The sequence below is a fragment of the Passer domesticus genome, chromosome 13 (genome assembly GCF_036417665.1).
Source record: "Passer domesticus isolate bPasDom1 chromosome 13, bPasDom1.hap1, whole genome shotgun sequence".
NCBI lineage: Eukaryota > Metazoa > Chordata > Aves > Passeriformes > Passeridae > Passer > Passer domesticus.
This window is the reverse complement of record NC_087486.1, coordinates 8,777,190-8,797,931: the sequence shown is the minus strand read 5'-3', so window position 1 is coordinate 8,797,931 and position 20,742 is coordinate 8,777,190. Positions and strand designations below refer to the sequence as shown.

General features: G+C 41.7%; 2 protein-coding genes across 4 annotated transcripts; one reads left to right on the top strand and one right to left on the bottom strand.

The window, feature by feature from the left end:
- Positions 1 to 742: 742 nt before the first annotated feature.
- Positions 743 to 14,018, top strand: LOC135279934 (F-box/LRR-repeat protein 21-like). Of its 3 annotated transcripts, none has more exons than XM_064387514.1 (7): positions 743 to 899; positions 4,091 to 4,186; positions 5,579 to 5,719; positions 8,178 to 8,627; positions 9,339 to 9,461; positions 9,944 to 10,115; positions 11,253 to 14,018. In XM_064387514.1, the coding sequence occupies exons 4-7, from the start codon at positions 8,256 to 8,258 to the stop codon at positions 11,894 to 11,896; spliced, it is 1,311 nt and encodes a 436-aa protein (XP_064243584.1). In that variant the 5' UTR covers positions 743 to 899; positions 4,091 to 4,186; positions 5,579 to 5,719; positions 8,178 to 8,255; the 3' UTR covers positions 11,897 to 14,018. The 3 variants fall into 3 exon arrangements, with proteins under 3 accessions (XP_064243584.1, XP_064243585.1, XP_064243586.1); XM_064387515.1 differs by lacking the exon at positions 743 to 899 and adding an exon at positions 1,583 to 1,941; XM_064387516.1 differs by lacking the exon at positions 743 to 899 and adding an exon at positions 2,015 to 2,035.
- A 792-nt stretch (positions 14,019 to 14,810) lies between these two features.
- On the bottom strand, positions 14,811 to 19,851 carry LECT2 (leukocyte cell derived chemotaxin 2). The gene is made up of 7 exons (XM_064387517.1): positions 18,937 to 19,851; positions 18,260 to 18,392; positions 17,245 to 17,396; positions 16,565 to 16,735; positions 16,122 to 16,236; positions 15,458 to 15,609; positions 14,811 to 15,048 (listed from the first exon to the last, which is right to left on the bottom strand). The coding sequence occupies exons 1-7, from the start codon at positions 18,980 to 18,982 to the stop codon at positions 14,858 to 14,860; spliced, it is 960 nt and encodes a 319-aa protein (XP_064243587.1). The 5' UTR covers positions 18,983 to 19,851; the 3' UTR covers positions 14,811 to 14,857.
- Positions 19,852 to 20,742: the final 891 nt, after the last annotated feature.

The following is a 20,742-nucleotide window of genomic DNA, read 5'->3' as shown; positions in this document are numbered from 1 at the left end:
GTTAAAGGAAAAACTAGACATGACACTCAGTGCTGTACGGAAAACCATGCTAGGAAAAGCCAGTGTCCAGGAAGGAGACAGAAGAGCCCTGAAACTTCATTCCAATAAAGGAGGAGAGGCCTCTGGGACACAGGCCCATGGGATCTTTGCTCTCTTGAGCTTTCAGAGGGCACAGTCTCCTTTTATCCTAAATTCCCAGCTGCATGTTGCCCTCTTCCTTTCCCCATCACTGAGGCACTAGGAAGGTACAGCCTTCCCTGGTCGCCTACCTCATATCCCGCCCTGAAGCTGTCATTTTACCCCAAAGTTCAGAAACTCAGGCTTGTGCATTTGCCTGTTTCAGGAGTCAAACCATCTGGGTTCTGTAACAAACCCACGGCTTGAAGTGGGTAGCAACATTAAGACCTGTTTCAAAGATGTTGGCACCCATACCCTCACCCTTGGAAAGACACGAGCACACATCCTTCGTATTAGTGTCTGTTTGACAAATTGGTGTTCGGTCACAGGTTGGACTCGATGATCGCAGAGGTCTTTTCCAGCCTAAGTGATTGTGTGACTCTGAGGGCTAGTGCGGGAGAACCAACAGCCTCCTGCCCTGCGGGCAGGGCCAGGAGCAGCCCCCATCCCTGTGGGGCCACCGGCGGTCACTCCCGGCCCAAGCCCACACCTCGGCCCCCCCATTTTGCCACGGGCCGAGGGCGGCGGGCGCGAAATGGCGCCGCCGTCACGTGCCCGCCGCCCGCGGCCTCGCCCGGCGCCTGCGCTGGGGCGGCGGGGCCGCGGCTCCGCCCTCGGCGTGTCCCGGGCGCTGCGGGCTGAGCGCGGTGCTGGCCCTGCTCTGCCCCTGCTCGGCGCCTCGGCCCAGCCTCACGCTGCGAGGGAGCCGCGCACCGGCGGCGGTGAGCGGCGGGGCGGCCGCGGGGAGCGGCCCGTGCGCGGCGGCCGGGGGGGTGGGGTGGGGTGGGGGACAGGCCGCGGGGCCGGCCCGGGTTGCGGAGACAGACGGGCGGACAGACAGACAGACAGGCGCACTCCGCGCCTGGAGACTTAAATTCTCCCTGAGTGCCAAACCTCGTGAGGGGCTCGGTGTGCGGTGCCCTGGGTTTGTGCCATCCCCGGAGCTGTCGCCGAGCTGCGGCAGCGCGGTGCCTGGGAGCCGATTTTCCCATGTAAAGAGCTTCAGGGGCTCGTTAAAGTCGGCTAGGAAGGTTTCAAGAAAACCTGTGGAAGTAATGATTTTCATTCCTGCCGTGGGCGTGTGGGTGAGCCCTCCAGAGAGCTTTTCTAAAGAGCTGTGCAGCTTCAGATGTGCTGTTGAAGTAAAACGAGGGGTCTTGGGCGTAGGGCTGGCTTCCTTCTGAAAATAGTGCATCACTAGAAGTCCACTATCTAAATTTCACCACCAAAATAGTGCTAAATGTGTCAGTGCATTTGTATTTTTTCAGTTGAAATTAATGCAAGCATTAAGATGTTCAGCTGAATATGGTTGTTTTTAGAACTCTGAGGGTTTGTCATAAACGTACTAAAAATGTAGTAAATCCCTTGAGTCAGAGGCTCAGTTTTGAGAAAAATAAGGATTGAGTAAAAAAAAAAATGAAATAATCCTCTTCAGAAGCAAAAATGCCACCCATTAAAAGTCTGATATGCTCTAGATGAAGAAAAAGCTTAATCACTGAGCTCATCATCCTGAAGGACTGGATCTTCTGAGAATTAGGCTTAAAATGTGATTTTTACCTATGTTTTGCAGCATGCGCAGTGGTTGAATTTGTGGTGGCAGCAGTTCCCAGGGCTGCCTGCCCTGTGCTGCTCTGGTCCCAGACAGACTCTGAATTCCGAGCTCCCTAACGCGGCGAGGGGGTGGCCTCGGCTGCTGTCACTTAGCTGCGATTTCTTTAAAGACACTGTGATTAATGGGACCGGTATTTCAGCCGTGTAAGGCAGGTCCGTAAACATCGATTTCCAGGTGTTAGAAAGTTAAAGCTTATTTATAAAGATGCCGGCTTTATCCCAGGATATTTCCAAGCTTGGTTATTTGGTAGGGTTTTTATTTTTCAGGAACTCATTTTTTGCTGTATTTATGTTTGGTTGCTGCTGTTTCTACTAGAAACCTGATTTTATTGTGTTTTATTAATTCCTCTTGAGTCCCAGTGTTAAGAACTGGAAGGGACATCTAGAAATTAAAGGAAGCAGTGACTTTTTTGTGGCTTGAATCTGATATGCTTGGTTACAGTAATGAAACCTTTTTTTGATGTAGCCTGGAAGATAATGAACAGCTACTGAAGGCTTGTTTAACAGAGCCACTCCTGACCACTTTTCAAATCCCCCACATGCCACCAGAGAGTTTTTAATGTCTTAATTTTAGCAGAAGTTTACAGCTCTGTTGGCAGAATAAGTTGCAGAAACAGTTAATTAACTTGATTTTTTTCTGAATCCTGTTGGCTTTAGTGCATTTGAGGTAGTTTGAGTAGGATAATGTGCAGCTGTCAAAATAGTGGATCGCAGGTAGAGCTGTATGGGGTGTGTGCACCATTTTTTGCTACTTTGCTTGCACCGATGAGGATGTGAATAGATTTGGTGAACCTCAGCAGTTATCAAAGTGTTTCATTTCAATTACTGTGTTGCTGCTGTTTATCTTTGATAATCATTTGGATAACTACCTAAGATAACAATTCTCTGTTGTTTGCATAACAAGCTTGTATTTGATTGCATTTCTGATAACTAATATTTTATTATATATATTTCTGCTTACATAAGCTAACATTTACATTGCTTTGGATGGTCCTTTTGGCCTTAGACACTCAGATGTACATTGGCTGTACAACTGATTATGTTTTTATTGCTAATAGTCACTTCCAGTAACTTTTTTTTTTTAAATATATTATCTGAAATTCTAGTTCTTATCTGCAGTGTAAAAGTATGAACTTCCTTTTCTTCTGAGGGGTCTTGGGGACAGGTCTGTTCAAGAGAAGCTCTCTACCCCAGGGGTTCTCTTGGTTATTTGGCTTTTACAGGTCCCATCTCTGTGAAATTCAGAAACCTGCTGAGCACTGTAGGTAGTCTTTATTGACTACATATATTGATACAATTATTACTATGAAAGGATATTACTGTTCTTTCCTTGATTTTCAGATGTCAGTTTGCTGTTAGTAATTACTTTTGGCTGTGGCCACATGAGGGGTGTTGGGAAGAATACTGAAATCCTGAGTTCAGAAGAGGTGGAAGGGTACTCATCCCCCCACCCCCATGATGGGGTGTGTAAAAACAGTGTAAAGCTTATCACAACAAAGATTTCAGGCTTTCGTTGTGTTTTTATAAAATAAATTTGTGATGTTCCTGGGGGTAAAGCTTTGAATGATTACTTGTGATGGAAGACCGAAACATAAACGTTCCTGTAATGTCATTTTAAAAGAAAATAACATGGAGGGAGGCAGGAGAGTTTTGATGTGAAGCCCTTGATGCCGTGCCTTGTGATGCAGCTCCCCGGGTGGCCCGGGCTGGCACCTGCAGGCTCATAACCAGGGAGGTGCTGCGGGCTGGGCGCTGTTGTTGTGGGAGCAGCTCCTGCCCTGTGACTGCAGCCAGGCACGTTTGTGCTGCGGAGCTGGGCCATGTGGCTCTGTGTGTTCATCACACAGCCCATTAGATGGCCTTGCCACACGAGGGAAGGAGGCAGGAAAAAACATTTGGGTGGGTTTTTTTCCTCTGTTTTTCATGACTCTTAGATTACTTTAGTAGCTACAGTGTTGTTTACCAAGATTCGCTAGTAGTGATAATGCAAATACCGAATAACTTGCTGTTTACATTGTACTGTTGACCAGTAAATGTAAATGCAGTTGCAACATTTGTTTCCCATCACTTTTGTACTTAATCTGACCTCATGTTTCTTTCAGTGATAATATTTGCATTGTGGGATAAGCTGCCTTGTGTTAAGATGATCCCCTCAAGATGATCCCCTCAAGCTCCTTTACAAAAGCAAGAAAATTTATAAATTGATGTCAGTGTATTTCCCTATCATTTTTGCATTGGATGTAATATGAATTATTTTTTTTTCAAAACTAACACATGTTTTTGTGGCATTTTATCTGGGCAGGAGGGGAAAGCAGACAGATGCATGTGAGTGGCCCATGGCTGCAGCTGCCTCAGTTCACTCATTTATTGCCTATTGTAACTTGGAAGCATTCTTTAGGTAAGAAAGTTGCTTCAAAATATGTGGTTTATAAACTTCATACACTTCTCTGTTGAATCTTTAAATTGCATCTCAGTGTTTTGTGCTTTCAGTTATAATTTTATTTATGCATGCTGTTTATATGGGGCATTATAAACCTTTTATCTGTTAGACACTGACAGTAGTTATGAAAATGAATTCTAAGCTGTGCAGACTCTGCTCACTTCACAGGAGAGAGAACATGTGATACTTGCAGAGTGTGCTATACAAGGCCACCATAAATGACAGATTTCTTCAGGTGCCACCCACAAACAGAGTTACTAATGAGTATCAGCTTTCTCTTTATAGACAAGCATGACTACTCAGCTCTAAATTTTCTGGTGTGTGAGCTGAGCAGCAGCATTACTTGCACAGATTGCAGTACTTGAGTTTGATTTTGTGTGGAGGATGGGGGCTACTTCTCATGTATTCATAAATAATGTATACTGTACCTTTTTAAGCTTGGCATCTATAAAGCTGATATTAACTAGGTAGTTTTTCTAAAGATGATGATATGATCTTGGAGAATCTAAAGTCTTGTTCAGTTTTTAAAGTAAAATGGAGAAATTTAGCATTGGAAGATTTCTATAGATGTTATTACTGGTGTAACACAATACCTGGTAAACAATTCTGTTTCTACAGTCTGTCATGGTTTAGTGAGGTGGGTGTTGCTGTTCTTGTAGCTTTCCATTAAAGCACCTTCTGATAATGTAAAATTGGTAGGTGAGTATGGAGGGCTTGAGTCTTTTTTCTTATAGTGCACCAAGATACTCAAGTATGACACCTGTGTCATACTAAGACACAGGATAGTTTTTTCATTAGTATGTGGGAGGATATTTGTACATTATTGATATGTTTTTTTCCAGATACAGTTTAATTAGCCAAAATTGTTTGTTTTACTGTCAAGATTATCATGGTGCAGTAAGCATACTTTTGGAGTAAATTTAAAGTCAAGAGTCTTTAAATGTCAAAATATTAGAGGTCCTGTCTTTAACTTTTGATTCACATGGTTTTGTTATAGAGTAGGCTGAAAAAAAATAAACATTTGTTATCAGGGTTAGTAGTTTTCTTTGGGTGATACTCAAGCATTCAGAGGTGTATCTGTGTTGCAAGAGTGGTTATGTGACTAAAACTGTAGATAATGCAAAAGCTATTTTTTTGCCAACAATTACACCTTCCCCTTAGTTAAATGGTATTTTTCAGATAATGTTTGGTAAAACTAATGTGCTTGTTACATTCTGCTCTGCTTGCACATCTGCCCTCAGAGCAGTGGGTTCTGTTCATCTCAGTTTCTGTTCCAGGATTGATGTTAGTCCTTTCTGTGGGTTTCCCAGACACTGCAGAACAGTTTTTCTTTGGTTGGTGGCTTCACAGGTCGGTTCATCTTCTGGGACCCTTCCCTGCCTTCTGGTTAAGGAATCCATGTGCACATACAGGATGACTCAACAGTGGGATGGATGTTCAGATACCAGAAAGGTGCTGGTGACTTGACAGGAACCTCCACATTCCTTGGAGGTAGGGCTGTGTGTGTGTGAGTGTAAACCTCTCATTTGAATGCTGCCTGGGTTGTATCACATGGGACTGTCACTTAACCAACTTCAGTTGTGCTTTAAAATGTATACTGTTCATAAGGATTTAGAATGAAATAAGGATTTTTATTTTTGCAGTAAATACAGGGGCTTCATGTTTGTTAAAAATATTACAATGCATAACCAATGGAACCTTTTTTCTGGCTTTGCATCCCACACTGAATAATAGGAATTCATTTTGCTAGATATAAAGGACTGTAGTGTAGAATACTAAACATAGACATTCTGGACACAGCAGTTTCTAAAGGCTGTAGCAACAAGAACAAGTTCTGGCCAAATTGCAGCAGGCAGAGCATAGATGCTGTGTGTACCAGCAATACCGTGCTGCATCTCTTCCTGCATCTGGAGTGCTGCCTCTGGTCTGTAGCTTGACCTGTGGTTTAGGGAAATGCCCTTTCTGGTTCTTCTCAGATGTCAGAGCTTCCTTGTGGGAGCCAAATCAGCACCCATGAAGTTCAAGTAAGATAGCAGAAATTTCCATTTTTATCAGAAACCTATCTTTAACCAAGATGTTGCTGATCTGCATGAGAGTAGCAATAGCAAGGAGAAGTGTCTCAAACAATAGCATGTGTTCAATTTCATTTTTTTGTTCTGGACTTTTGTTTTAGTAAACAGCCAAGTCTGTAATTCTTTTCAAGTAGGGAAGAAGAAAAACAAGCAACAGGTATATTTGACTCACAAGGTATTTAGCCTTTGCTAAATTTAGCAAGGCTATGATCAACTGTAAGAGAGAGTTTTGTAATGGTTAATTACTACATCTACACTTAATAGTTTGGGATGCTCATTTGTTGTGTGACTTAAAGTAGTCTAAAGTCATAAAACATGGTTGTGGAGATGATAACTTGATGGTCTAATAATGTTTGTTCATGCTGAGCCTGCATCTTCATTACATTAGTAACACTGTTACTGTAAGCCATGTGTCTACTCAGGGAAGAAAAACTATTATTTAATATAATTTAAAGAGTATTGCTGGCTTATCTGTCTGCATATATTGCTGATGGAAATTTAAATAGACTGGGTGATGATGTATAAGAACTGCTAAAATAAATTCCTTGGTGATTGAGATACTTTGTCAGGAGGTCAAGCAGTAGTGAAGCTGGTTGTATGAACAGCCCTTAGTAAATTGGCTGCATTTTTCTTTCCACCTTCTCAAAGAATGCACGTGCTTTCTTTTCATAAAAATGGAGCTTATCAGACACTCATGAGCCAAACAGATCAGCTTTATAGGTTGAGGAAAATGCCAGGTAATTTTTTGATAGGATAGTATGTATTTTGGCAGCTGATACTGCAGTACACAAATTTGTGTTTGTGCAATACACAATTTTTTTTTCTTCCTTCCCACCTCCCCTCCATAATAAAGATACTATGGAAAATTTTCAGTCCAGAAAAAGCAAGCTGTGGGGGTTGCCATGGAAGTTTGTTCAGTAAAAATAGATAATACGCTCTGTTCTTTCTTGAAAAATGCATTGTTGCTTTGAAAATACTTCACACATGCTGGGAAGAGAGAATGTCTGGATTAACATCTGGGTAGTGGGAGATTTGAGAAGGGGCTTCAACCTCTACTAAAATGAATGGCAAAGCCAGTTGTTGAAAACTGACTGAACAACAGCATTCAGTCTAGAATGGACTTTGTTAGGTTGCACTGCTTCAGCCTGTGAAAGCAGAGCTTTTTTCTTATGCTGCTCTTCTGAGCTCTGGCTCGTGAGGCAGACGTCCCTTGCTGAAGCAGATCTGTGCAGTTTGCTGATTTCCAAGGTCACTGTGCTTTTACTGCTGAAAAACAGCATGTGAACCTCAGTTACTTTGCCCTGCTTTGATAAGTGGCCTCTGAAGTTTTTTACTGTTAGTTGTACAAACACTTTCCTCTGCTTGGCATTATTTGGAAAAAAAAGCAAAATGAGGAAGGTGGGCAAAACTTTTCAATCTGATTCTCCTGAATATGTCTGTTCCAGGTTTATCTGTGTTTCACAAAGGAGTTTGTGAATTATGTTTTTTAGTTGATAAACCTTTTTTAGAGATCATTAGTAGATTCCATAGTTTGTCAACTGAATTTAAATTTAAACAATCAATTTTCTATTTCTAAATTAAATTGCTGTTAAATACTTCTTGATGCCTACAAAATGCTTTAAGTACTATGAAATACTACTATGTGAAACTACACTTGGTAAATCAAGTCCAAGTTCTCCAGATTCAATCCAAGTTGTACAAACTAAAAGGTACTGAGGGAGAAGGTCCTTGACAGTATCTGTGCACTGGATATTGACATATGGATATGCTTCTTTTCAAAATATCGTGCTGTATTTAAATTTTTTTAACTTGTTATTGCTTACTGCATTTCCACTGGCCTTTCTCCCTTCCTCCCCTGATGATCTGTGTTTTTTTAGACGCCTGTTGTACGCGAGACCTTTCAGGAGCCTGTGCAGTTTGCATACGTTGGACTGTTACATTCTGAAACTTTCACCATGAAGAGAGCTGGGCAGAAGGTGGTGGCTGGAACTGAAGCTCCTGGAACATCACAGACAAACAAAAAACAGAAAACTAGTTTATATGGCTCAGGTTTTGGGGAATCTGAGCCGTGCACCTCGATGGACTGGGGCAGCCTTCCACACCACGTGATCCTGCGTGTTTTCCAGTTCCTGACTTTAGTGGATCGGGCCAGGGCATCTTCTGTTTGTCGAAGGTGGAATGAAGTTTTCCACATCCCAGATCTCTGGAGGAGATTTGAATTTGAACTTAGCCAGCCAGCCACTTCTTATTTAAAGTCTACACATCCAGATCTCATTCAGCAGATTATCAAGAGGCACGCTGACCATCTGCAGTACGTCAGCTTCAAGGTAAGCTGTGGATGAGCTGGGGGTCAGTGTCACGTCACTGAGCATGAGGGATGCAGCTGTTCTGTGTCAGCTGCCTTAAGGGTTGTGCCTGGCAAGTCTTATGTTTAAAAGTGCAACTACTGCAACATTTCATTTCCACATGTGCAGACAGTTTCATAGAATTTTATATACTCTAACCTCTGCAGAGTACGGAAATAGTGAGTGTGGTGCAAAACAGAGGTGGAAAGTGAGGCAAATAAGAGATTTGTTCAAAGTTATTCTTCAGGCTTATGAATTTTGAATGAGTTCATTATTTAAGATGCAAAGGTGTTGTCCATGTAGATAAAATTAATTAATTTGCTGGAGCAAGGACTTTAAGTCTTTTATGGGCTCAAAAAATTGGCATTTTAAAAAACGCATGCATATCACTGTGTATTGTAGCACCAGTACTGTTACAGTATTGCAGTAGCATGAGGTTATTTGAAGACAAGACTTAGATTTAAGGTGTGTGTTCATACTAGAATTACCCAGCAGTCACACTCAGGAAAATTTTCTAATAGGAACTGCCTGATCTCCTTCTGGTCTTGAAATTTTCAGTCACTGTTGCACTTTGTGCCTGTGATGATTGCAGTCAGGAGCTGAGTAGATGTAGAACCTGCAGTCTTGGGTGTCCATGATGATTTCTAAATAATATTGCAGAATGACTTCACTGTTTTTAAATTGCTTTTATAGGTTGACAGTAGTACTGAGTCAGCAGAAGCAGCTTGTGACATCCTTTCTCAGTTGGTGAACTGCTCTATCAAGACGCTGGGTTTGATCTCTACAGCAAAACCAAGCTTCATGAATGTCTCTAAGGTAACTTCTAGAAATTGTAACTAACATATTTTAATTCCTTCTTAAACCACTTTAGCTTTCTTAATGTTCTCTTGTTAAGTTGATGGTAATTTTCATGAAACAGTCTCTAGTTACTTTGAAGTAACAGAAGAATTACTTACTGGAAAATAAAGGCCATTTCCATTTTTCTGCAGAAAAACTCCAGATACTTCAGGCTCATCACTGTCCAGTTATCCCTGTAGTTATCAATGTATTACAGTGAAATGATAAATCAGAGTAGATAAATATTGAGTGTAAGGTTAATTCTGTCACATGTGGCAGCATGTTTCTAAACAAAGGTCCCCTCTGTTTATGTTCAAATAATCCTTTGTTACGTGAAAAAGAGCATCCATGGGAAGTGTTTATTTTTATACTTTCTGCCTGTGTAGAATGTGAGGTCAAAGCCCTGAAGTTTTGCTCATCTTTCCATAAGAATTTTTCCCTCTTTCAATTTCTCTAAATAGGCTCATTTTGCGTCAGCACTGACAGTAGTTTTTGTGAACTCCAAGTCATTATCATCAATCAAGATAGATGACACACCCCTTGATGATCCTTCCTTGAAGGTTCTTGTTGCTAACAACAGTGATACTCTAAAACTACTAAAAATGAGCAGCTGTCCTCATGTTTCACCTGCTGGTGAGTACTGAATGTATGTGAAAAATGGAGTCGTAAAGTATCATAATTGACTTAGTCTTGAGTTTGGACAGTTGGAAGGTGAAGAAGAAGGTGGTTCTTAGTGAATTGGTTGATGAAGGTGGGGGTGTTAATCACTTGACTGCATCTTCTGGAATCCTGGGGATATTTTTTCATTTTCTCCAGCTGCTTTGCTACTTGTGATGATAGGCCTTGAGGAGGGAAAGCCTTCAAAATTAGTGCAAGCCTTTCAGACATGCTCAAAGGATGTGGTGTTCATTGCTTTACCGTGTGAGGGTAACCTAATGGCTCTTTAATGTGTGTGCAGATTTGTAAACTTAACTAACCAATGTTCTGTGGGAACACCACAGAATCCCTGATCCATGAATCAGCCACTGTTTGGTGGGATAAAGGAGATTATAACAGTTGTCAGTAATTGTTTTGCAAGGTGCTGAGAGTGTGTACACATTTCAGAAACCGGTGGTATGTTAGACTGTTTCCAGCTTCCAGAGTGCCCTCATGTGTCCAGATCTGGGACTGGTGACTTCCTCATTGGTTGGTGAAGGACTCACTCCCTTCAAAATACACCCTTGCTGAAAGTTCAGAGGGCTTCGGGGTCTCTTCTCACTTTCCTTTCTCCTGAAACATTAGTGCTGGGAAAAGGGAGTCTGGGTCTGGTCTATTCCTGTATTCTTTTCTGGAGTTCACAAAAGATGACTTAATCTGTGTTCTTCATATTCCAACAGATTAGGAGGAATTAACATTATTTAGGTCTTAATTCACAGAAGGTTGTGGCTGTTAAACTGGGTGGTGGTGATTTAAATATTTGAAAGTTGGCGGAATGAGCATTAGGGAAGGGAATGGCAGCAACTTCAGCTGAATCTGACTTGATTTCAGTTGCTTCTTCAAAGCTGAGCAAATTCTGCATAGGGAGGGGCAAAGAGGAGATATGCAGATCCAAGATGAATGTGACTTCTGTCTTTTACTTTGAAGTGTTAGTGGCCAGAACTCTGTAAAAGGTTGTGGATACCTAGAATTTGGGAATTTCATGGGGTTTGGATAAAAGCATGAAAACTCAAGCCAACTTTACAGAGAACAGCTGTGCTTATATTTTAAAGAGTGAATTTTTTTGTTCCTCAGGCATTCTTTGTGTGGCTGATCAGTGTCATGGACTTAAGGAGCTGGCTTTGAACTACTACATATTAAGTGATGAACTGCTGCTGGCTCTTTCAAGTGAAAAACACGTTGATCTCGAGCACCTTCGCATTGACGTCGTGAGTGAAAATCCCGGACAAGTTCAATTCCACACCATTAAAAAACAAAGCTGGGATGCTCTTGTTAAACACTCCCCCAAAGTCAACATTGTGATGTATTTCTTCTTGTACGAAGATGAATTCGATGCTTTCTTCAGAGAGGAAACCCCCGTCACACACCTGTACTTCGGCCGGGCGGTGAGCAAGGCCATGCTGGGTCGCATTGGCATGAACTGCCCCAGGCTGATCGAGCTGGTGGTGTGCGCCAACGGCCTGCAGCCCCTGGATGATGAACTGATCCAGATCGCCGAGCGCTGTAAGAACTTAACGGCCATGGGGCTGGGCGAGTGCGAGGTCACCTGCAGAGGTTTTATTGAGTTTGTAAAGATGTGTGGGGGCAGGCTGACTCAGCTTTCCATCATGGAGGAGGTGCTGATTCCCGACAGTGATTACAGCTTAGATCGGCTTCATCTGGAAGTCTCCAAACACCTTGGAAGAATGTGGTTTCCTGATATGATGCCGACGTGGTAAATTCTTTCTGTGGATAAAATGGTGGGATTGGGTTGTTGCTTTCTATGCAAATAAAAAATTTAAAAATCAAATGTGAAAACTTTCTTCCAGATTTTGAGTTTTTCTTCCTTGAGAAAACCTCTATTAGACTAACAGCAAAACACTAAAATATTAATTATATATTGAAATAGAAAATAGCTTTAAGTGTACTTAAAGGTTCTGAAAGTATGTCTGTGGTTTACAGGTGCTTCAAACTTCAGTGAATTTGGGCTTTTCTAAGCTTCAGTTTAAACATTCCATTTACTTTAAAGTGGGTTTGGGTTTCTGGTTTTTTTTTAATTTCTTTGTTTACTCTTTCTGGTCTAGTCAGAAGAGAAACTATTTTCCTTTAGGAAATCTATCTGTGGAAAGCTGGATAGAACTTTGAGTACAGTATTATTTGTCATGATGTTTTACATAGCTATTTTTTAAATAATTCATGTTTTAATTGTAAAAGCTTGTATATTAAAATACACTATCCCAGGTTAATCAGGTATAATCTAGCTTAAATTCATGGCAGTATAATGAAATGTTAATAAGCTTATGCTTACAAAAAAATTTCCAGCTTTAAATTGCACTTTAAGTAATTTTGTCAGATTGCAGAAACTAGGGAATGCATTGTACAGTATGTTGTTTTTGACTTATGCGTTAAAAGGATGAGAAAGAGATTGTGTTAAAAGTACTGATTATAGGTTTGGTTCTAGATTGATTGCTTGAGTGAGTAATAAAGCACTTTGGAAACTGTCAGGACAATAAGGAATAGCTTTGGATTTGGGGTCAAGTCTTTGTAATCAAAGACTAATGTCTGAATGCTTCCATGCTTTCATTGCTAAGAAGTAAGGATTTCATAAATGTAGCTAGTAAGAAGGAAATACCAAATGCAGTACAATTGTCTTTGATCCATTTCTATTTGAAATCAAGAATTTATAGCCCTTAAAATTGTCACTTACAGGACTAAATGGACTGTAGTAATCTCACCTGTTTCTTCCAGAGCTTTGTGTAAGCCCTGATTTCTAGAGAAAGGCTTGCTGAAAGTAATCCTGAAATACTTATTTCAGGACTGTTTAATACTTGTTGCTATTAATTGTTTTTTTGAGACAGATTGTATTATATTTATTTTCTTAAAAAGGGAAAGGTATGGTGAGTTGATGTAAATTAGAGGATGTATTTTTGTGTTAACATTTTGCACACTGTAAACTTAAATGCATTGTATATAAATTTTTGCTGTAATGATTTTGGTGCCACACTTATTGCATCTTCCTGTTGATAATGAGAAGTCTACAAGAATTTGCTGGTGGGTGTTGTCACTGTCATGGTTTATTCCTGGCTGTCAGCTGAGCCTCTCACAGCCAGAGGGATAGGGGAGAGAATCAGAAGGCAAAAGTGAGAAAACTGATGGCTGGACATCAGGAGTTTAATAGTAAAATCAGAGCCACACAGGCAGGCATCCCCAAAAAGGGAATCCATTCACCACTTCCCTCAGCCATGTCCAGGAAAGCAGGGCTCCATCACCCATAAACCCTTCCTCCACCTTCCCCCAGCTTTATATGCTGAGCCTGATGTCATGCAGTATGGAATGTCCCTGGGCTCAGCTGTCCTGTCCCTGTCACCTCCCAGGCTGTGCCCCCTCAGCCTCCTGAGCAGGGCTGTGCTCTGTAGGTGCTACTCAGCTACAGCAAAAACATCCCCGTGTTACCAGTGCTGTTTCCAGTACAAATCCACAGCTCCATTCCAGCTCCTCTGAAGCAAATGGACTACCCCAGCTAGAACCAGTGCATTCACAGCAGAATAAATTAGTTTCTTCCCCACTTCCACAAAACAGCAGCTAAAGGGTTAAACCACACTTCTTGGACACACTTGTTCCCAGCTGGATGCCCAAGGATTCAAGGTAACACAGACCTGAGTCAGTAATGCTTCATTGCCTGTTGCACAGTTAAGCATTTATCTGACTCTGGTTAGTAGAGGCTGTGAGCTCAGCACTTCCATAATCCAGGGGATTATCATTTAAACACAAAACTGAAATATTTCCAAACAGTATTTGGTTCAAGATGTGTGGTTTGCTTCAAATGGAAATGTAATAAAGTGGTTTAATCCATGCACTGGACTCATGCATCTGTTGCACTCTGTCCTCTTGGGGTTCTCTCCTGCTAGAAGCAGTGCATGCGACAAGCCTTGGGAGAGACTGGAGAATGGCAAATTAGTCATTTCATGTTTGTGACTGAAACCTGATTTCTGATGCAGACCGTAAAATGGACTGTGGACCTGTGTGAGTTGTTGGGAAGTCCTGGAGTCCTCCCTCTAGCCAACAGAACAATGTTAGTGTGTTTATAAACACTGGGGACAGAGTTACACTTCAGGAGGAAGTTCTTAAAAGGCTGCTTTGAATATTGTCCCTGTCTCAGTCCCTGTTGCAAAGGCAGTGTTTCTGTGAAGCCACGAATCACAGAATCACTGAGGTTGGAAAAGGCCTTTAAGGTAATCGAATGTGGCTGTTTAATGTCAGCTTGCTCCAGCTCCAAGCTTCCAGTTAAATAGGCCTGCATTGGTGAATGTTGGGATTTTTGATGCACTGGTTTTCCAGAGCATTTGTTCTCCCTGGTCTGAATAAGTGAGGCCAGCTGGTGCTTGGGGGAGAAGCTGACAGGAATGCACCTTCTCTGCCACAGGAGGGAGTGAGCACTTTGCATTTTAGCTGATTTTTCAGACTTTGAGAAAGCTTATAACTGGTCATTGCTAATTTCCTGATTCTCTGGTAAATGCAAATTCCAACAAAAACTCAAATCTTTGTTTGTTTTGTGAGTCCCTGTTGCCATCCAACAGACACTGCTTGCGTAAGGCCCAAAATATTGAATAGGTATTGATAGTATAAACTGTTGTGCATGGGAAGAAGAACAACTTTTGGATGCTGAGATAGATTTATTTCAAATTTACGGTGTTTCCATTTCATTCTCTTTGCCCTTTCCCCCTTTCAAGATTGCTTGTAGGGTCCGAGTGGTCGCAGTTCTCAATGTGAATATGAGACGTGATCCCAGGAAATACTCTTTGCATTGGCAACATTCTCCCAAGGACTTGTCCCTTGGAAATTGCACCACTGTATCTTATGGGATGGATGCAGAGTAGTTTTACACAGAACTCTGGTGAAAAAACGAGAGGGAAAACCTCAGATGACTGATGAAGCATTTGTTCCTCTGTACTATATTTCAGAAATATTAACAATGTCTGTCTTGTCCTTTCCACTGAGATAGCAATAGTGGAAATACCAAAATAGCAGAAATACTGTGGTCATAAAAATTAGGTAGTGGTTGGAGTCATTGACTTGGTAGAAGAGGGAAGGCAAGGAGAAGTTGGGAATTTGTGCTGTAGGAAAGGGAAAAGCTGGAAGACATTCTGCAGAACTCAGTTATTTGCATTGTAGCAGGAGCAAAAAGTTCTGAATGTAAGTGGATAGAAGAAAACTTGGCTAAACTACGTGGCTAACTGCAAGATAATGCATGCTATATGAGCTCATGACAAATAAATGTTAAATGACAGATAGCTATTTACCTGGTCCCCTGATTTGGACTCCATCATCAATGGCATTTCCATTGTGGAAGAATTTAATGGGCCCAGAGAGCTGGCCAGAGAAGGGAGCGTACACGGTGGCCCCGTCAGCACAGATGACATCCACTGCCCGGTGCTTCCCTTTGCCATTGCGTCTGAAAACAAACACACCTTTACAGAAACCTCTGCTCAGGCCCAGTGCTGCAGAGAGAGGTTAGGCAGCACCTGGTGAGATCTGGAAAGGGGTTTTTGGGACAGAAACAGTGTCAGCAAACTGGCTGAAGGATCTGCAAAGGTGTAGGTGAGGTAGTGTCATGTAACGGTGGAGACCTGTTGGAGAAAAATGCCTTTCTTCCAGGTCTTCAGATAAAGACCATGGAGTCTAATGAAACCATAGAGTCACAGAAAGTTTGGTTGTGTGAAGGACATCAAGTCCAACCCTCCACTTGAGTCAGGAGTGCTCCCAGCACTAGGTCAGGTCAGGCATGGCTTAGTCTGATGAAAAGCTCCAAGCAGAGAGGTGTCATGAACAATGTGGGCAGCCTAAAAGTTTCTCAAGTCCAATCCAAGCCTTCAAAGCTGTAATTTTTATGTGACTTAAACAAAGTGCAACTCTTAGTTCAGGGGAAATACAGCAAAACCCCATGTGTTCCAATTATTATATTACCTTGGGGCTCCATAGTATCCACAGCCATACTTATCACAGCCTCTTATCTCATTGGTAGGGTTCCCAGAACACACTGCAGCCCAGCGCCCGTCCTGTTGTGGCAGTGGTGGGACATCTTTGAAACACAGGAACACAGCACATCAAAGTTAACCTCTAGATTGTTTTATCACTTGCATATTTGCAACTACTATGATTTACAGTTAGTTAACATGCTGACATTACATCCCCTGCTTCTAGTTGGATATCTCCCCATAAAATTTATAATCCTTCAGGAAATGTAAATGGAATTTAGACCTAAGCTGGATGGTAATATTTCTAGATTAGGGTTATTTCACAGAAGAAAATGCTTTAAATACAAAAATTCAAAAAGTGTATCACAGTTCCTGGAATGCAAATCTACTTGTGTTCGGAGTTACGTTTTCTGCTGTTAAAGGGTTTTTTACCAGGTGTAAGCAGATGAGTAGGATCAGAGTGGTCGCAGTTCTCAACGTGGATATGAGAAATAATGCCAGGATATACTTTCTGCATTGGCAGCATTTTCCCCAGTCGTTCCCCTCTGCGGATGTGGCCATGGTAGCGGATGGGGTGAATGCAGACGAGCTTCACACAGTAACCTGGGAGAGACAGGAGAGGAAACAGGGTCAGGAAACATCAGCTGCAATTCTCCTGGGGTGAGCAAGCAGCATTCCCTGCCAGCTCTTACTGGAGACTGTTAGGATGAAGCAGAAATGTAGTCAAGGTACCAACAATGGTGAAATCAAAATTACTATATTTGCCAGGGCAAAAAGGAAAAAAGGGTGTTGGAAAATAGAGACAGGAAAACATCCTCTCAGCAAAACTGAGGATATACTTCCGGTGCTTTATTTTTACTGTTTCCTATTTTTTGATTTGGGGTTGTTATTTTCCTGCTACCTGTTTTTCAACTCCTTTCTTCCCATCTCTCCAAGAAAAGCATAGGAAAGGACTACATCCTGCTGGTGCTGTCTTTCAATATTTCAACGTACTAGAGAGGATGTAAGATTAATCAACACTGCTTGAACTGAAGAACCACAGAAACCTTGCTCAAGTAAATGAAGTGATTACTTGTGCACATCTCACAGCACACCTGCTGTTAATTACTTGCCTGATCCCCTGATTTGGACCCCATCATCAATGGCATTTCCATTATGGAAGAAGCGGATGGGTCCCGAGAGCTGCCCGCTGAAGGGAGCGTACACCGTGGCTCCGTCAGAGCAGATGACATCCACACCCGCATGCTTTTCTTTGCCACTGTGCCTGGAGGCAGAAATACATAATTAGGGACATCTCTCAAGGTTAATGTTATGTTTCAATTGGTCACTTGATGCAGGTTGATAGCTGAAGCTCGTCTAACAAAGATTTTTTACCTGCAATGAAATTGAACAGAAGTAGCAGGTTTGAAGCATCTTTTTTTTTTTTTTTTGTTGTAGCAAAGTGTTCACATTACTTAAACCTTCCTCAGAGTGGGATGAAATTTCAAATTTAAGCTTATTTTTTATTTTCCCAAGTTAATGGGGCATTTCAAACTGTTAGAGAAAAGTACCGTTTTATCCCAAAAAAATCTGTGCCATGTAAAATAGAATCTTGGCTGGCATTTTCTCGCTTAGAAATTTGGAAACTGCATGATGAAGGTGGACACTTTTAGAGCCTGAGGAGAGGAAATGACAAGAAAATGTGGGAGTCATTCTACATATAAAAGCATTTTTCAGAGAAATACAACCTGTTGTTGTATGAGGTCCCTACTTAAAGACAGTGATGCTGACAGATTTTATGTAATTGAATCTACTCAGCTTCCTGTAAGCTGTTGCTGAGTGTTGGTTAAATTTCTGGAGTATAAACAAGGGTAAATGACACAAATCCTTGAAATACTTCCATTTCCTTTACTCTGTCTGTGATTCATGTACCAACCCTGCTCCTTCACCCCTGCATCTGTTGTCAGCAGCGTATCACTGTGCTTCTATAAGATGGCCAAGGAATATCCCAAAAATCAGCAAGAGGTCCTGCAGACAGCAGTATTCTCTCCTTCTGAGTGTCAGCCCTATGTAACTGCAATCTTTCTCGTGCCTGCACATTTAATTTAGGAAAGCGAGGTGGCCCTGGTGGCCAGGCAGCTGTGTTACCTGTCAGCGCCGAAATTCCCGCAGCCGTATCTGTCGCAGCCGCGGACGCGGTTGGTGGGGTTCCCGCTGCAGAGCTGTGCCCAGTGCTGGTGCTGCTGTTGGGGTGGGTGGGCGTCCAGCTGCTTGGTGAAAACTTCACAAGGAAGAGAGGAAAAACAGGAAAAAATCAGCCATGTTCTTGGTCCAGTGCAACAGAAAATGTCCAGGTACAAAATAGGGTGTTTAAAAGGAAAGACATGAGCTCCAAGGAGTTTGTAATTTCAGAAACTGTAGGTAAAAGGACATTATACAACCTGTTGTATAGACTTTATCAAAGTTTTTCCTGATGACTTGCTTTAAGGTATATACACCAAAAAGAAAGCAAAGCTATAAATAAAGATGTTTTAAAACAGTTAGTGAAATAAATTATTTTTACTTTCTAATGGTGCTGGGTTGATGGTTGGACTTGATTATCTTAGAGGTCTTTTCAAATCATAATGATTTTATGATTCTTTCTGAAAGCTTCAACTACTTCAATATTTTATAATAGTCATAACTGTCCACATTACCATCATTCCTCATAAAACTGGAGGGGAAAAAAACCTCAGCATTATTTATGTTCAAGTGAATTTCAATAATTCATTATTGTCTGCCTAAACCCAGTGAAGCCCAGCTGCATGACAGCAGTCTCAACTCACCAGTGGACACCAAGCTGACCAGAGTGACCAGACTGAGGGCTGGCATTTTGGGGCCGTGTCACCCGTGTTCTTTGATCCAGTCAAAGACACTGAACAGCTGCTGCCTGAGGTATTTATGTGCTTTTGAAAGCCCAAGTCTGCTTTTGAAAGCCCAAGTCTGGCCAATCAGTCTCGAGCAAAGTATTACAGCTCCAGGCAGGTGGTGTTGCCATATTGGGCACTCTGGTGGTCTGCAGGCTCTGACAGTTGTTAAAGCTGGTTGGGAAAGATGGATAAAATAACTGGGCTCTTAACAGCAAGAGGTGGAAATGACCCCATATTTCAGGAAACTCTGGTTGAGCTGTTTCTTAACACCTTTTCTTGCCCTTCCTGGAGTAAGGTCATATTTAGGCCAAAAATGGTAGGAGCCACAAATGTGGTTTGGAGGATTGAGCTGGAGGGAAAAGGGCCAAAGCTCCAGAGTGGATGTCACCAATTTGTCCTTTGCTGCTCATCTCTCCCTGGGTGTTTGTGCCCACCAGAGCTTTGTGACTGAGAACACAGGAAGTGTTTGTCGTTAATGAATATTCACTTATGCAAAGAAAAATAGATACTTTTGTATTGAAACATTTCTTTTTTCTGGTTCAGCTGAAATTGTCATTTATTTCGCTTAAACCCATGAAGTCTGTACACTGAAACCCTGGGTTTTTAACAGTGTAATACATCTTCAAGTTCTGAAACAAGAGTTGCAAAGCCACATTGCAGGGGAAAAACTGACCTGAAGTTCAATAATTCTAGGTTTTAAAGTGATGCCTTCAGTACCTTCTTGGTTTCAGCTATTGTACTATAAATAATAAACTAATTGTACTTTGTGTCTCTGGTAATCCTTCAGAAAAGCAATAGATTTTCTTCACAGACATGTCTTGGATAATATGAAATTTAAATGGCTCATGGTGCTTTCACATAAATGATTTGATATTTCAAGTTACAGAAACCTCTGGAAGTCCCACAGATTTTATTTAGAGAAGAAACAGATATGTCTCTTCCCCACCTCAAGTTTGCAAAAGCATCTGTGCATTGTGTTTTCTGAAAACCTCCATGGAACAAGCAGTTGGAGACAAATTTTTCACTTGTGTTTCCAAGATTTTCTTTACAGCCAATATTTAATCCCCAAACAATCTTTTAGCCCTCCCTGGGGTTATGAGAAGTGGTTTGGCTGATTTTATCCCTGCTGCTTTCTCCTCCATGCTGCCAGGAAGAGCTGCTGGTTTCCACACTCATAACCACCAAACAGATATTTATGTAAAAGTTATGTCCCTTCAGTCCAGTTTGGATGGGGCTTTTGGTTGTAATTTGCTTCACATAAAGGAGTCTTGGCTGCTAAATGACACAATGTGCTGGTAAGGGCTCTCAGTGGGTATCCAGGGTTTGGGAATGCTGCTTATCCCTGAACTGAAAGATGGGATGTGTGGCTTGGTATGATCCTTGCCAGAAACAACATTCATTGCTTATTCTCCTTCATTTGACACAAGCTCTCTGCAAACCCTCTCAGCTCTCCTTAACAGCAGGAGTCAGCAGGGGAGGTGGTATGGGTGGCATTTTCAATGAGGATTTCATAGCAGAGAGGTTGTAAAGTGTTTCTGAGCTTGGCCAGCTCTGTACTGGCTGCTGGAAGCTTTTTCCCTACTGCAATCAAAACCATTTAAAAATAAAGATTTTTTTTCAGGGGATGCCTGGCCAATCCAAGTTGAGGGGTTTCCAGTGGGATTTCAGCAATAATGATCTCTCTCAACTGGATTTTATTTCTGATTTATTTCATTTTGCAGT